The sequence below is a fragment of the Pinus tabuliformis genome, chromosome 8, assembly GCF_031772625.1.
Source record: "Pinus tabuliformis cultivar Carrire ecotype Pingquan chromosome 8, CPIR1, whole genome shotgun sequence".
Classification (NCBI taxonomy): domain Eukaryota; kingdom Viridiplantae; phylum Streptophyta; class Pinopsida; order Pinales; family Pinaceae; genus Pinus; species Pinus tabuliformis.
The window spans coordinates 1,081,033,187-1,081,050,941 of record NC_142294.1 but is presented as its reverse complement, the minus strand read 5'-3'; the positions used below and the strand labels follow the sequence as shown (position 1 = coordinate 1,081,050,941).

The following is a 17,755-nucleotide window of genomic DNA, read 5'->3' as shown; positions in this document are numbered from 1 at the left end:
TTATTAGGATAGTTAATAAATGAAGAGTTTATCTTTTTCATGTACGTAATCTTATATGATGATTTTCCGATGGACGCTACTTATGTTGTGTGTTGCGTGGATGCAGATTCTAGATTCTCACATTCCTTCGGTGCAGCAAGGTGTCCCTAAGTAGAGCTAGATGTTGACCACTACATGTCAACGACCCATAGCAGTACACCCCGTTTTTCATAAAAGGGATAGCGCCAGATCGATGTGTTCGTGCCATACAACTGGCATCATCAACCTGACTTCCAATATGTTATGTAAACCCATTCTGCCTGTGTATAATGTAAGTAATCTCAGCAGGCCTGTGTCATGTATGTAACAACCTAGATAAACCTACTTTTCTAGTGAAGATCTCCATTCCAGGAAGTTTTTTGTCTCACCGATTCATTTTCGGATGGTTGGCAGAGTTTTCCTCTAGTCTTACCCCAAAGCTAGAATGAAATTTGTCATTAAGATCTTAGGCGAGTCCTAGTGTTCTAGATCGAGTCTATGTAAAAGTAATTTGGGAATAATCCTAACTATTTTGTTAGGTTATTTTATTACAAATTGTTTGGTCTGTTGGATTATATTTGTGTTGCAGAAATGGGTAGTTTGTGATAGTCTATTACAAATGGGTTTTCCCCCTTATGATGTAAAAAATATGAAAATCATGATGTAAAGTGTCTTGAGGGTTGGAAAAATAATTTATCCCCTCATAGACTAATTAATTAAATTTTTTGGCCAAAAATTAATTAAAATCCTAAGCCATAAATTTAATTAATTTTAAGTCCTATTTAAATTTAAATTATCCAAAGGCAAAATTCGTCGGTTCTCAAAAAATAAATTTTAAAATATCCCGGGACTAAGGTAAATTAATTATTTTGATAAATTTTAAACCTTTGATCCTTGGAGTTATGTCAAAGTCAATTTTTTTGGGAAATTAACTCAAAATTTTAATTTTTGAGTTAATTAAAATGCATTTAATTGAAAAATTCGAATTTCCCCAAATATTTAATATTTCGACGAATGAGATTAAAAAAATATTAATCTTCATCAACGATCGAGATTGCTTTGGCGAGGATCACTCAAACTAGCAGTTGGAGGATTTATCTTTAAATAGGAAGTCATTTGTCAGTTGAGACATCCGACCTCTAAGTCGTGTTAAGCAAAAAGCTCTTATGTAATCTTTTTCTGGATAATAAAGAAAGACTTTGGGTTAATCTCTGCTGGTGTTACTCTTCATGGAAATACCGTAAGATGTTTTATTTTCATGCATAATTTCTTTTAAAGCCGTTGATGATAGCTTCTGAAGAGTGATTTGAGTACAGGTAGGTTGCTCAGCCGCTGAGGTTTAAATAATAATTTAGATTTTGAACGTAATAGTAGATATCTCTATTTGTCTGAATTTTATTATTATTTTCTCGCTCTATTTTGATGGCTAAATTGAGTTTTCTAGGAAAATCTTGAGAGCCTTATTGGAAAGGCCATAAGCATAGACAAGTGCAGACCAAGTGATCAATTTATAAGCCTACCCCGTGCTTTTTTATAGGAATAGCTGAAAATATGCAAAGCAATATATGGCCACTAGTTATAGAGAAAAATCAAGTCAGAATGCCACCTACATCTCCAGAAATAATAGCACTTCAATAAAGCTTCACAACATTGACGTTTAGCACTAACATCATTTAATTTGAATTTTTCTTTGGACCTTTGTGTTGACATTTAGTTGATTCTATTGTGATGAATAACCAAATATTATGTATCTACTTTGTGCATTTAGCATGGGCTATGTAATACAAGCCTAGAAGAAATGTTGACTCAAAGTAATAATAGTAAGGACTGTTTCGTCTAGATTCTATATTGAAGGCTATTTGTAAAAGCATTTTACAACCATATGCATTTAACTCAGATAATTCCATGCTCCAAGAGAAAGGAATGATGAGTACTTGATATAGCACATGTATGATAACCTCCACATGCAACCTCCTGCACGAAAGGCAGATCTTTCACGATAGATGGTACAGAAGAGTCTTTCATATGCCCCAACCCCTGAAATAAGAGATAAAACTATGAAAACAGTTTATTTAGCTAATACGAAAAATGTCATTTTGAGATAAACTGATTCCACTTAATTTTTTTAGTACACATGAAATAAGAACGATGCATATAAGAAAGCATTCAGTTTACTTCAAAAGAAAATTGATTAATTTAGAGACTATCTGTTTTGTTAGTAATTATAAAAGACTCAAAATGGTCACACTAGTAAGTGTATAGACATTAATGAAGATAAAAATAAACACAAACCAATTGGTACATTCTTCCTTGCCCAAATGTGAAAAGTGTGCCATTTTCTGCAAGACAAAACTAAGATCAGTACACAAGAATGAAATACAGATACACTCCACAATTACTAAGATAAACAGTAGTGAACAAGTTTACCATCAATACAAGCGGAATGCAATAATCCAGCAGCAATCTTGCAAACCTGCAAACATTAAAAAAAAAAAACCTTACAGCTGACAATTTATTCCTATTTGCAGTATATCAGTAAGCTTATTACTTATTATATGTCCAAACTTTCACAGGTTACTGCAGAAAAATGGGAATATTTTGATCAGCAGAAGGGAATAAATATAACCTTAATTCCCTCCAGATATTTAATCAGTTTTGGAGTGTGCTCACTGCAAAGAATGAAAAACAAAAAAAGACATTAGCTACGTACTCTTTGCTTCCAAACAATGAACAGGGGTAACAGTAGAACTGACCTTCTATCCACAGCCACCAGACCCAAAGACCTAATGCTGGCCGCTAGACTAACATCCACAAATAACAAAATCTGATTAGGTATTTCATTACCAGCTAATATCACACATTAGCAACCTTGTAAAACATACTAATATTAATATTTATTAATCAAAATATTTTATTTATTAAGCTGAGTTAGCCATGATGGTTCTCGGTTAAAGATACTTCAACTGAACTATGTTGCACTGAGTTTTCTGGATGGGGATAGGTGGAGTCGAGGTTCAGGGATATTTGGAAGTGACCGCCACTAAACCCCCTAATTTACTAACGGTAGCAAGATGTGGGCAACAAAAAATAATAGAAAATAATATATAACGATAATAATAGTCCATAGTCTGATAGAGAACGAAATATGTAAAGCATGAAAACAACGAAACTGTTATATACACAAAGTTATAAACATAATCAATCCTATGAAACATATACCATAACCATTCATGATTTTGTAAAAGAAAATAGTAAAATATTGATCTATAGATAAAACAAAACTGAGCAAGTAGAAAGTCTAACATAAAATAATGCACAATATGAATACAAGATAGCCTAAAAGCTGATACAGTAATACAGGCATATATATTAAATTTATAGATAAAGCCCTTTTTTTCAAGGTTATCACAAAATGCTTGATTCTCAGTGGGTTCTGATGCATCATCTTTGTTGCCACCTTCCAATCAACATCATCTAATGACACATTGAGGAAGAATGATTGTGGATGTAAACTACCCCCTTCATCGATCTGTGAAGCATCCTAAGGGTCTGCATCCCACCCTGCTGCAAGCCACCATAGGCAAAGGCTGTTCTATGTGAACAGAAACAAGTTTTACCACACTCTTAAAGGTGAACTTGTTCCTCTTAATAGAGTGGATTATAACTGGAGAACTTAACAAATGAGGAACCATGTAACTAGAAATAATACAGATACAATGCCCATGTTAAACATGATATGCTATCCAAAAAAAAAGAAAAAAAAAAACTTCTTGTCCCTGAGTAAAAAAGGGGGACAAGGGAGCATCTCAAGGTTCATCAAAGCTAAGAAGCAAAAAGAGGGGAGAAAGAAGAAAACAGCATCCCAACAAATTCATTAATCATGGAGAAGGAACTGATACATTATCCAATAATCTACTCCAAAAGGTACCCTGCATTAAGGGAAATGGGATGTGTGGTTCAAAGAAGGAATTGATTGTTTGCTGCAACTATACTAACACTGGAGGCCATCAACAAGAACCTGTGGATGGATCTTTAGGTGCTCAAAATGATGGAGGGGGGGGAATAGTTGAAATATGCTGAGCACGAAACCTCCTTGAGACCAGTGTTATAAGGACCGAACCGAACCGGCCGGTTCAGACCGGTCCAACCATTTTGAGGCAAAAACCGGTTCAAACCGTTGATTTGAAACATTTTTGTCCGGTTCGGTACAGTAAAGCCACATATAACGCAACAAGTGGGGCCTGTTTTGCTTCTTTTCTTTTAATGTTTGTTTTAGCTAAGCACTAGGCCATAATAGGTGCCTAATATTCAAGCATATGGCCCTACTATTGCTATGCATTTCATGACTGAGGATGACTCAGGATGTTTGAGAGTGGTTTTGACCTCATTGGATTTCAAATGGAGAAAGTAGAATTTTAGATCTCACTCAAAATCAAGCGGACTTCACAGTTTTCCAAGATTTCAGGATTGGGGGAATTCCAACTCTACATTGGATTTTCTCTTGTATGAGGGTATGGAACTAGTATTTAATCAAGAGCACCAAGCCCTCTATGTACCTTGATGTTAGTGGCATTGGTTGTTAAACTCCTCTATCATGAACCTACTAAAAAAAATACCCATCACTCAAACAAAATCTTGACTTGACATCCTATGGTTTTTCTATCTTATTTTAATGCTTAGAGGGTGATATTGATGACGAAGATCCCAATATAGGCAATGATTTTGATGATATGTAGGTATTTGTTGTAGCATAATGCTTTTTTGATGCTAGAGGCCATGTGGAGCTTGTTTGCTGATGTATTTTCGATTTAAGATGGATTGCACTCAGTGCTATTTTGGTTATGTGCACCCTCACATGATATATAAAAGGGAACTTTTGCTTATTTGCATATAAATGGTTTGGATTCGTATGGATGCACATGAATATATATGTTTTTCTTTAAAATTTGAATATTTTATGCGTTTTTGGTTGACCAGTTTTTTGGTTCAGGTTTTTGCCGGTTTCTGTACAGTTCTGACCGGTTCCTGGTCCGGTTCTGATAACTATGCTTGAAACCTGTTAAGCGCAGATTTTTACACCTTCGAAGATTAGATTATATGATGTATATGGGATAAAGAAAATTTCAATGCAACATATAGGAAAAATTTGCCCCAAGTTTTATGTGCAAACTTCCCCCTCCATTAGGGCTGGTGTGTGCCAACCATAGGGAGGTGTCCCTAGTATTGCATGTACCGTTTCCACCTAAAAATTCTGCAAAATAACTTGGAAAAAACAGCATGCAATGATTGTTTGACCAGCCAGTTAATGGCCAAATGAGTTTGTAAATTCTCTGTGTTTTAAATGTTCAAATCATCTCTAGCGTAAGGTTTTAAATGCAAGATAAAATAGACAGAAAGCACATTAAATGGCAAATTTAAACCAATGAAAATTGCTCAGAAACTTTTACAATATTGCATAAAATAAACATTAAGACATCAATCAACCTAGAGAGACAGAATAGATCAAAACCAAGCTTTAATTCTGAAAAGGCCAGGAGGCTGGCTGCGCCAAGATGACTGTTACAGAGCTGATGACAATGATATTCAAACACAATAGAGTAGAAGCTAGAAGAGAGAAAGCAAATGGAGATGAGAAAAAGAGAGTCTAAGTTGCTGCTATTGCTGAAGAAAATTCACAGAACCAATGGCTCACAGATGTATATATAACCCTTCAACTCCTCCAATCCACAGTAGGGAATAAGGCAGTTGAATTACTCATGCAACGAGGCTCAATGCGCACTAGGAAGTGATGTAGAGTCAACTTGTCATCCAATTGGGGGACTGAACTAGAGGAAAAATTGAGTAAGTGGCCAACACTTGAGTTCCACCAAAGTAGCTTTTAGTTGTCACGAGATAAAAATATCCGTGAGTATAATTTTGGCAAATTTAAACAGGGTAAAAATATGCTTGAGGTAATTTGATTAAAGTCAAATTAGATAAAAATATCCTTTTTCGAAAACTTGAACTAGATAAAAATATCCTTGGAGTAATTTTAGCCTATTCAAACTCAGATAAAAATATCCTTTAGCAACGTGCATTAGTGTACCAGTTACTCGCTTGAGTAGAGAGGAATATAACTGGAGTGAAGTAGGGCTAAAAATAAGGCATGTGCACATGAGGATAAATAAAGATGTGTTTTTGTGCTTTTGTTAATTGAGGTGAGAGTGGACTGAGAAGGAAAAATGTGAGTTGTAAGAGATAAAAATGGTTAGATGCATGCGAACCAAAAAGGAAAAACCCAATGCACATTAGGATAGAGTAGATAAACCGAAGGAAATAAAAAATAAACTACCGCCAGTGCCACATCACACCTCCATCCATGCAAGCAGCCTTCTTAACTGCTTTGACAACCCTAGAAGCCTTCAAATTGGCCCATGCGCTTTGCCACATCACTAATGACTCATCTGTGGGTCCAAATCTCGTCACTTGTCCATTCTGGAAGCTGCCACACATCAACTTCTGATACTACCACATGTCACCTTGCTATAAATAGACATCCCAAAAATAACAATCCCACTAAAACATAGGAAAATATAGAAAATGTTTGAAATAGATAGGAGAACCCTGCCATATATAGTATGCTAAAATTAGGCACTGCTAAAAATAGAAAGTTGTCCACGTCCTAGTATTCAAAACCGACTAGTTTGAACCATAAACCGGTCAAACCGGTCAGTTCATTGGACCGAGCTATCCAACAGGTAGAAAATCAGTTTTAATCCTCACAAGCTATGGTTTTGGGGTCTAACCGGCTAGTTTCTAACAGAACCGGACAATTTTCCCATAAACCGGTTGGGTCCATCATAAACTAGCTGGTTTATTGCCAAGTTGGCCGCAGACCCCATGGAAGGTGATTTTGTGCTTTTGAAGCGGTTTTGAGAGAAATTAGGGGTTGTATTCCCCCAAAAACAACCTCTCCAATCCTTTAAAAGGGTGTCTCCCCTCTCATTTGCCTTACTGTTAATTTTTGGTATGTTCTATGCTAGAGCAATTTATTTAAATTTTCACAATTAGCAATCACATCAGCATTAAGATAAACTGCAGATAGAACATAAATATAAATCGCAAAAGACAAGCCAAGACAAGAGGACACAAGATGTGGCGCTAGCCAGGGACAAACCCCACAATGTGTGGGGAAACCCTTGATCAATTCTTCTTTTATGTTCTTCAAAGTTCAGCGGAGAAAGAGAGAGAGAGAGAAAGATAGTACATTTACAACAGAAGTCAACACTTTGACTTATCTAGATCTAGCATAGATCATTTCGTATACGATGAGATCAGTTGAAGACATTTTGCTTCAACTGATTCTCCAAGGTGACGGCTTCACCTATCGTAGTGCTGCATCTAGGTCCACTTGCAGCACCACTGCATATGACACCATGCCGTACCAATCATGATTATCGTCATGTTGCCCATGTATCTCATGATGTTGTCCATGTTCTACATGCTCATGAATATGTTGACACAATTCTACTGAAGATTGTTACAGTCATACCATTGACTGCTATATCAACATTGCTGCCCTTCAAAGATGACAGCGTATATGTTCTGGCACCTTTATATTTGACTGTGGCTCCCATCAACATTGCTGCCCCTGACTGCGTTATATATGTCCAGATCACACATCAATACAATGTCCTTATCTCTATGCCACCGAAGTTTATATACATCACTATTGTTCATTATATTAGGGCTGCGTATGATTCATAATGAACAACGTATTTGTACCTCCATGAACAGCGTATATGATCCATAATGATCAGCGTATATGCCCAGCGTGTATTCATATATGCGTATATTATATGCATTCTGGACAGTGTATAGAATCTAGCATTCTGTAACACATCATAGCATTCATATTACAGTGGCTACCTCCATATTACTGTGACTACCTTCATATTTGCGGTTACCCTTCATATTACTTGAAGGACTCTCCATAAACAGCATTCCATTGACTGCGTTGAAGGAGTCTCTACTAACAATGTGGATTAAGGCCTGTGTCCCTGCATATAGGACTTCTGGACATCTACATGGATCATCCTCATTGCCTGCGAGGATATGCCTCATATGCTTGCGTGGATATGGCCTTTATTATAGCGTAATTCAGTAGGGCTTCTTTTCAATTGCAACTTCACCATATATGACTGCGTATTTTATATAACTGCGGGTTCTATGACTGGGTTCCTAACTGTGGCTCTTGACTGCGGTCAGCGTGTCAAGATATCACATGAACAGCGTGCATATCTGGCTGTAGCTTCAAGCTTTGATTGTGGTTCTTGACTGTGGTTATAGTGTGTCAAGATATCACATGAAACCATCACAGTGTGTGCAATCAGCTACCTTTTATGACTGCGTTCCTTGACTGTGTGGATTAGGGCCTGCGTATAAGGGTTTCTTGCACAACATATTAGAGTCTTCTAAGGGCCTTTCCTTTGGCTGCGTATGAGGCCTCCTTTATTGCGGCCAGATCTCAGCAGCTAGGGTAACGTACAGCAGCTAGGGCATCACTTTCTTTAGTATCTCTCCTTCTCCAAAAAAACCCAAGACGTGGAGAGGAGATCACCTCAAGAATGTGTGACGAAAATGACTTCAAGTCCTCTATATTTATACTAAAACATATATGATGAGTAGTCATGATGTTTGGGCTTCTTGAGCCTACGTAAGAGCTGGTCGGCTAGATAATAAAACCATAATCTAAAAAATTCACATCTCCAAAAATACATATCAGAATCGGATGATCTTTGTATAAATCCTACACCTCTTGATGAGAGGGATCCAATAAAAATATCAGTTGCCATAAATAAGCTGACCCACATGGATTTTGGCCCTAGTTGCCAATTTAACACTCCTTCTCAACTAGGGAAAACTCCATCCGCTGATCCATATGCCCGGCTGTACTATTTTTGCCATCAGTGCCCTGCACTGCTCTGCTCAGCTCTGCTGGCTCTGCTCTGCTCTGCTCAGCTCTGCTGGCTCTCTGTTCAGCTCTACTCTGCTCAACTCTGCTGGCTCTGCTCAACTCTGCTGGCTCTGCTAGCTCTGCTCTGCTCTGCTGGCTCTGCTAGCTCTGCTGGACTATGAAGAAGAAGAATTGATCGAGAATGTCTCATGCCATTCTCCACTGACCCGAAGTCAGTCTCAGAGTGGGTACCACTAGTCCCAGACCAGTCTCAACTGACCCGAAGTCAACTTCATAGTAGGTACCACTCCTACCACTGGTCCCAGACCAGTATTGCAGTCTCAAAAAGTGTACCACTGGTCCCAGACCAGTCTCAACTGACCCAAAGTCAGTGTCATAGTATGTGCCACTCTTACTGGTCCCAGACCAGTACTGCACTGACACAAAGTCAGTCTTAGAGTATGTACCACTAGTCCCAAACCAGTCTCAACCGACCCGAAGTCAGCGTCATAGGGGGTACAACTCCTACCACTGGTCCCAGACCAGTATCATTGATCCCAGATCAATGGAGGTCATCCTAGCGTAGGAAGTACGGTAGGTGCAACGATGCGTCCATTGGTACTACTATGGTCCCTAACTTCATTTCCCTACTCATTGATCAGATGAGAGGTACTTCCCATGAGTCCTAGACTGCATGGGTAGGATGCCTCAACAGGAGAACTAATCAATCCTATCCTCACAAGAGAACACATCAATCCTGCTACAATCGCCATGGAGAACACATCAATCCAGGCCTCACAGGAGAACACATCAATCCAGGGCTCATAGGAGAACACATCAATCCTGCTACAATCGCCATGGAGAACACATCAATCCAGGCCTCACAAGAGAATCACATCAATCCTGCTACAGTCGCCATGGTGAACACATCAATCCAGGCCTCACAGGAGAACTAATCATCCTGCTATAGAAGAGAGTGAATCATCTTGTCCCACAAGAGAGCAAATCATCTTGTCCCACAAGAAAGCGAATCATCTTGTTCCAGTGTGCACCACCAAGGGAGGGTGAGTCACCCTGTGGTCGTATGTTGCTCTGGTAAGAACCGCAAGCCCCCCAAAGCTCCCAGAGCTCAATGTATGCAACATGCAGGACCCTTTTACAAAGGTCTCTCGACGACTCCAAGTCGTTCGGGAAAATCACCAATTTGATCTTCCACCGAGGCTCTGACCTATACATCATCTCAGTGCGATGGAGCTTCCTTGCTCATCGATTTACCATATCCCAAACAAGGCAGTATTTGATGCCTGTCTGCTGGAGCAATTGTCAAATACAGGATTCCTCAATAATCGAATCCCACCTCTGGTTGTCACAGAGAAAAACAGCTCACTTAAGAGCTTCCGCAACCATGCAGCTTCATACTCGTAGCCATGTATTCGGTCTTGGCAGTGCTTATAGTGACCGACTTCTGCTTCCTGCATCAAAGCAGAATCCAAAGAGAACCAACATTGAAAAGTGCTCTAGTGATCCTCCACACTGCCTGCCCATTCAGCATTCGAATAATAATGCAATTTCATCTTTTCGGCAGTGTATCTCAATCCATGAGAGATTGTGCCCTAAAGATATCTCAGAAGATTCTTGGCACCAATCCAATGAGGCTCAACCAAATATGAGCTCACCATGCTAACTGCAAAACATATGTCCGGACGGAGGTTCACCAAGAACATCAATGCGAATGAGTTTATGAAACTCAGAGGCATTCCCAAATCTGGTCCGACATCACTACCATATAACTTACGATCCTCGAGGTAGTCACAGGCTTGCAGTTTATCATTCCACATCTGGAATCCAACTCCCTCTGTCTTCTACAAATGAGAGGGTCTGCACCTGTCAGACATAGGTGCCGGTATGAGAGGTCTATCATCCTCAACCTTCGGGTAAAGGTTTGGATCGGTTTCACTCTTAGTGAATCTCAGCTTCATCTGACAGCTATCAATCCTCTCATATTACGCCCGGGGTGCTTTGCTTGAAGCCATAGAAGGCTTTCTTCCACCAGCATACATGAGATTCCTAATCATCAATCTCAAACCCCTCGGGTTGTTCCAAACCTGTGGACCTGCTACATGAGGGGGAATGGTCCCCTTGTAAGATTTTCCTTCGGTACATCTCAGACATGTACCTTCATGCTCTTTTTGAATTCAGGCATCTTTGTCATCATCTAACTCACAGACCTCCGATGTTGTGTCAATGGACATGGTCCCTAGTGGACTTCCCGCAACTTGATACAACCCTGAACTCAAAAACATCTTTGGAAATTCAATTTTCAAACACGTACCTTTCCATTGACGAATGCCACCATAAAAACTTTGACTTCCATTCCCTTTTCAGGATAGGTGGCATCGGCTCCAAGTGTAATCCCACGATTGTTTCCATCTCTACCAAATTAGAGAGTGCACCCTTCTATCCGATGAAGTGCCTTGAAGCACTACAACAATATGCCAGATTTCCAAAGAATCTGAAGGAGAGGGCCAATACAAGATAACACTTTTCTATCTTATCAGAAACGACATTTGATTCTTCTTACCTGGGGTTCCTTGCTTCCATGAAGAGTCGATCGTGTCTTTGATGACCTGCATCTCTGTCATTCAGACACTGCTTCGCATAAGGGTCGAACACATAACCAAGACATCTACCTTTCCTTCCACCCTTAGATCCGAACTTCCAAATGAAGTTATCTTTAGGTATGTCATCAAAAGTTCTGCTGCGCCATTCTGATAATATGCTCTGCTTCGACTTCACCCTAAGTGAATTGTGAAGAACCCATTGATCCTTTTGTCTGGTCCCAACTACCTTTAGTGATTGCTCTTTCACTCTTGCTTGGGCATTGTCTTCACCTCAGCTCTGATCCCATGTTAATTTTTGGTATGTTCTATGCTAGAGCAATTTATTTAAATTTTCATAGTTAGCAATCACATCAGCATTAAGATAAACTACAGATAGAACATAAATATAAATCGTAGAAGACAAGCCAAGACGAGGACACAAGATGTGGCGCTAGCCAGGGACAAACCCCACAATGTGTGGGGAAACCCTTCATCAATTCTTCTTTTATGTTCTTCAAAGTTCAGCAGAGAAAGAGAGAGAGAGAGATAGTACATTTGCAACAGAAGTCAACACTTTGACTTATCTAGATCTAGCATAGATCATCTCGTATAACAATGAGATCAGTTGAAGACATTCTGCTTCAACTGATTCTCCAAGGTGACGGCTTCATCTATTGTAGTGCTGCATCTAGGTCCACTTGCTGCACCACTGCATATGACACCATGCTGCACCAATCATGATTATCATCATGCTGCCCATGTATCTCATAATGTTGTCCATGTTCTACATGCTCATGAATATGCTAATACAATTCTACTGAAGATTGTTACAATCATACCATTGACTGCTATATCAAAATTGTTGCCCTTCAAAGATGACAGCATATATGTTCTGGCACCTTTATATTTGACTGTGGCTTCCATCAACATTGCTACCCCTGACTGCGTTATATATCTCCAGATCACAAATCAATAGAATGTCCTTATCTCTATGCCACCGAAGTTTATATACATCACCACTATTCATTATATTAGGGCTGCGTATGATTCACAATGAACAGCGTATTTGTACCTCCATGAACAGCGTATATGATCCATAATGATCAGCGTGTATGCCCAGCATGTATCTACCCAATGTGTATTCATATATACGTGTATTATATGCATTCAGGACAGTGTATAGAATCTAGCATTCTGTAACACATCATAGCATTCATATTATAGCGGCTACCTCCATATCACTGTGACTACCTTCATATCTGCGGTTACCCTTCATATTACTTGAAGGAGTCTCCATAAACAGCGTTCCATTGACTGCATTGAAGGAGTCTCCATAAACAGTGTTCCATTGACTACGTTGAAGGAGTCTCTACTAACAACGTGGATTAAGGCCTGCGTGCCTGCATATAGGACTTTTGGACATCTACGTGGATCATCCTCATTGCTTGCGAGGAGATGCCTCATATGCCTGAGTGTATATGGCCTTTATTACAGCGTAATTAGTAGGGCTTCTTTTCAACTGCGGCTTCACCATATATGACTGCGTATTTTATATAACTGCGGGTTCTAAAGACTGGGTTCCTAACTACGGCTCTTGACTGCGGTCAGCGTGTCAAGATATCACATGAACAACGTGCATATCTGGCTGTAGCTTCAAGCTTTAACTGTGGCTCTTGACTGTGGTTACAGCGTGTCAAGGTATCACATGAAACCATGACTGTGTGTGCAATCAGCTACCTTTTATGACTGCGTTCCTTGACTGTGTGGATTAGGGCCTGCGTATAAGGGTTTCTTGCACAGCGTATTCAGGTCTTCTTAGGGCCTTTCCTTTGGCTGCGTATGAGGCCTCCTTTACTGCGGCCAGATCTCAGTGGCTAGGGTAACGTACAGCAGCTAGGGCATCACTTTCTTTAGTATCTCTCCTCCAAAAAAACCCAAGACGTGGAGAGGAGATCACCTCAAGAATGTGTGACAAAATGACTTCAAGTCCTCTATATTTATACTAAAACATATATGATGAATAGTCATGACGTTTGGGCTTCTTGAGCCTATGTAAGAGCTGGTCAACTAGATAATAAAACCATAATCTAAATAAATTCATATCTCCAAAAATACATATCGGAATCGGATGATCTTTGGATCAATCCTACACCTCTGGACGAGAGGGATCCAATAAAAATATCAATTGCCATAAATAAGCTGACCCACATGGAGTTTGGCCCTAGTTGCCAACTTAACACTTACACATCTCATTCGAAGTTTTGTGGGCTATATTGTGAGCTTGGAGAGTGTTGAGCTTTTGTTGTAAAGGAACAACAAAGTTTGGGCTTAGTAGCCACCATGCCTCTTGTTGCACACATTTTGTCACAATTCCAAGGAAGCAGCTGTATCATTTTTTATTTTTGTATTTAAGTTCAGAAACACGAGTTAGCAAATTATTATGTCATTATAAACCCATTCTACAAATTTTTAATGTAAATGATGCTAGTACGACCATTAATTATGTAACAACCTAGGTAAGCCTATGATTTTAGCAACAAATTTCATCTTAGGAGGTTTTTTGTCTCACTGATTATCTATGTTTCTAAACACCGATGGTCGGCATAGTTTTTCCCTCCAACCTCACCCCAAAGCTAGGGTGGGATTTATCATCGAAGTCTTAAGCGAGAACTAATGTTTTAGTCGAGTCTTTTGTAAAAGTGATTTGGGAATATATTACGCTATTTGGCTAAATTATTTTATTACAAATCACTTGGTCTATTAGATCATATTGTGTCGCAGAATTGGGTAAATTTTATGTGTAATGTCCCTTCATAATAAATAATAAATAATATAATATAACATTAAAACACAAGAAAATAAATAATAAACAATAAATTAAAAAAATAGTAATAGTAAATAAATAACAATAAAATAATAAATAACAATATTAAAGCTCTAAATAAATATAAATAAAAAATAAACAGAAAAGCAGTAAAAATCAGTGAAGCTATCAAAAAGTAAAAACAAAAGAAATAAAACAAGAAAGCAGTAAAGTTGCATGTTGACACATGAAGTGTGTGCATGTGGTTCCCCTTCCAATGTTTCATCTATTTAATAGATGGTGAGGAAGATGAGAGGCATTCCATCATTCCATGATTCCATCATCCATTCTCTTGAGAGAATAGTGTTGTGAGACAAAGGATTCCCTGGCAGTAGTACGTTGATTGAAGGCTCGGGGTGGCCAATTGTAGCAAGATTTTGTGCAATTGAGCCTACGGTGGGTGGAGAGTCGTCCCCAAGACTTTGTTGCAGTTAGTAAAATTCAACTAGCGTTCAACCCTGAAATCATAAGTGAGAAACATCATCGCCACAGGTAAGTTGTCTCTACTCATATTTTTTTGAAATTTAATCTTAATTAGTTGATAAATTGCGTGTTGATTATAAATCGCATGATTAATCTAACTAATTACATGCTTTTATTTTGGTGTTGTTACATATGGTATCAGAACGAGCTTTCAACTCTATTGGACCTTTGGGTTATTACTAGTTATAAATAATTTTGTCACAAGTGTTGAATTTACCACGAATTTTGTGTCGAGTGTTTTACCTCGCATTAATCCTTTTTATTTATATGAAAACCCAACCACAGTTAATAGACCCTTAAAATTTTAATTAGCTATAAAAAATTTGATTTAAGATGAGTCGTTTTTGTTTTCATTATTAGAATATGGTAATTGATTATTTACAAAATTATGATTTTTATCTACCCATATTTATTGCCGCACCAGTTAAAAAAAAAAAAAAAAAAAAACAACAAAAAACAAAACAAAAAACAAAACCTAAAAGCTAATGTGCTCAACAATAAAGGTAAAAAAAAACACAATGGGAAAATTAATTTATTGGATTTTCACATCACATACAAATTATTTTGTTGTCACTAGTGATGATAAGTATGAGTTTCTTTTTTTTCTACACAGTAATAATATACTTAATTTATATTTATTTAATTGATAGCAGAAGAAATAAAGTGTTTATATATATATTATATTTTATAATTTTAAATAAACTAGTGATGATAAGTATGAGTTTCTTTTTTTTTCTACACAGTAATAATATACTTAATTTATATTTATTTAATTGATAGCAGAAGAAATAAAGTGTTTATATATATAATTATAATTTTAAATAAATTAATTTTGTCATTTAATATTATTATTATTAGTTGTATATTATGTGAGTAGAATTAAAATAAATAAATAAAAATAACAGGGAATGTAAAAGGAATTTTTAATTAAAATTATTAGTAATTAAGAAGTGTAACAAACGAATTAAAGATTAAGGGTTTTTCAATTATAAAAAGTTATAAATAACGAGTTATGAAATGGAACATGGGCGCTCTCAGCTCGCACAATCAATTACAGTGAAATAAACTGTGTAGACTCAAGACAAAGGTCGATTACCGTGGATCCGACTAGCTATTTTTGGTTGCAAAGATGAAACGCGGAGCAACAGAGCATGTCACCTGAGAGGGTTGGGCTTCATATGGCGTGATAGGGCATGCAAAGTTAATGGTATAAAACTCATTAGTAATGTTAAAAGGTAATGTTAAATAGAGTGTATATCTAATGTAAATAGATGTTATATATCGTAAAAGTGAGTTGAGCAAAAGTGACTTAAATAAAGTTAGAGGGTATATAATGTAAATATATGTATATTAAAATATATACATATGTGTGGTTCAAGGAATCAATGTTATTTATCTAAAATTGTAATTTTTATATTTAAATCAATATATAAAAGAATGGTTTTATATAATAATAAAAAATAGTTTTTATATTTAATTATTACTAATATGAAAGAAGGGGCAAATAAAATATACTTATTCATTTATTCATTCAATAATACACTTTGTTTGAATTTTCTTTTGTTTTAATCACAATATTGATTTTCTACCTAATGTATGTTTCTCTATTGAGTTAGGATGTTAATTGGATTCTTTTGATATAGCTAATAATGTTGTTAATACTAATAGTTTGGGTTCACATTTGACCTAGGGAAAAATCGCTAGACCTTGTTGATATTGGTTTAATATTATTGATAATATGGGAGCTTTTGACATTGTGTCAATTAGGAATTGATCTCATTGATTGATTTTGGATGTACAAAGTCTTTCATGTTGGTGATTATGCTTATAGTGTGATTCTCATATTAATGATGTTTCATGATATGATAATGATGCACATATTTACTTAGTTGTTACAATAATGATTTTGTATGGTCATGAGGGATTTGATCTGCATAAAGTTGCATAGGATTTGTGATGTTATGATATGAGTTATGTTGACACGTTGTTCATTTATTATGTGATGATGTGTCTTTGATGCAAATATGTTGATGTTCTAACTTATGATGGTATTTCATGAAGGAAGCATGTGATAGTTGTATACAAATTTATGACATGCATGAGCATGCAGTTCGTTATTAGTCATAATGTTGCGATTAACAATGATGAATGTTCTCATGATGACATGCAAGACTTGGCATGTGGATTATTTTCTATGATACTATGATGGTATAGCTAATGCATTGGTTGCATGTTGAGATGTGATCATTGACAAGACTCCACAAATGGGCCGAGAGGGCTGGTTTATTTGATGATCTCGTGCGAGCCCATACGCACGAGGGAGAATAAGTAACACCATATGGGCTAGGAACAAACTCAATCAACACTACATATGCCAGTGGTTCCTTTGTCTTGTATAGCTCTTGACGGATAGCTCTTGAGGGCTATGAGACCATCTTGAGGAGGCCAAGTGCCTGATATTAAAGGCTAGGTGCCTAGTATTGTATTAGGATGCTGAAGTCTGGTAGGGGTGTAAGGACTTCGATGCCTAGGGTTGTGCACCTTAGTGAATTGTGGAGGGAGTGGGCCAACCTTACGAGATGCCCAGAGATATTGAGCACTGTATCGGATGCCTACCTTGGGACAGATGAGGTCTGAGTCAGGCGCGAACCTTGGGGCCAGCCTTGGACTAGGATACAGACCGAGGAAGCTTATGCATGGTTCCAAAAGTGGAAAAAAGGACAGAGATTCCTTGGGATTTACAGAGTGTTGTGAAACTTTCGATCCCTGTTGGTTATACTAGTTCAACAGAGGGTGTCGGCGAACATGAAGTAATAAATAACAAAATAAAATGTTAAATAATTCAACTCAACTTCA

The 17,755-nt window shown here is 37.5% G+C and overlaps 1 protein-coding gene across 3 annotated transcripts in view; it reads right to left on the bottom strand.

Annotated features, from left to right (window-relative positions):
- RUG1 (Regulator of chromosome condensation (RCC1) family protein) overlaps positions 1 to 17,755 on the bottom strand; it is a 509,474-nt gene that overhangs the window by 204,511 nt on the left and 287,208 nt on the right. For all 3 annotated transcript variants that reach the window (XM_089373312.1, XM_089373313.1, XM_089373314.1), the window contains exons 7-10: positions 2,645 to 2,687; positions 2,446 to 2,491; positions 2,311 to 2,357; positions 1,953 to 2,055 (exon numbers count right to left, since the gene is read on the bottom strand). In XM_089373312.1, the coding sequence (XP_089229438.1) occupies positions 1,953 to 2,055; positions 2,311 to 2,357; positions 2,446 to 2,491; positions 2,645 to 2,687 (239 nt within the window). The remainder of the gene's footprint in view (positions 1 to 1,952; positions 2,056 to 2,310; positions 2,358 to 2,445; positions 2,492 to 2,644; positions 2,688 to 17,755) is intronic.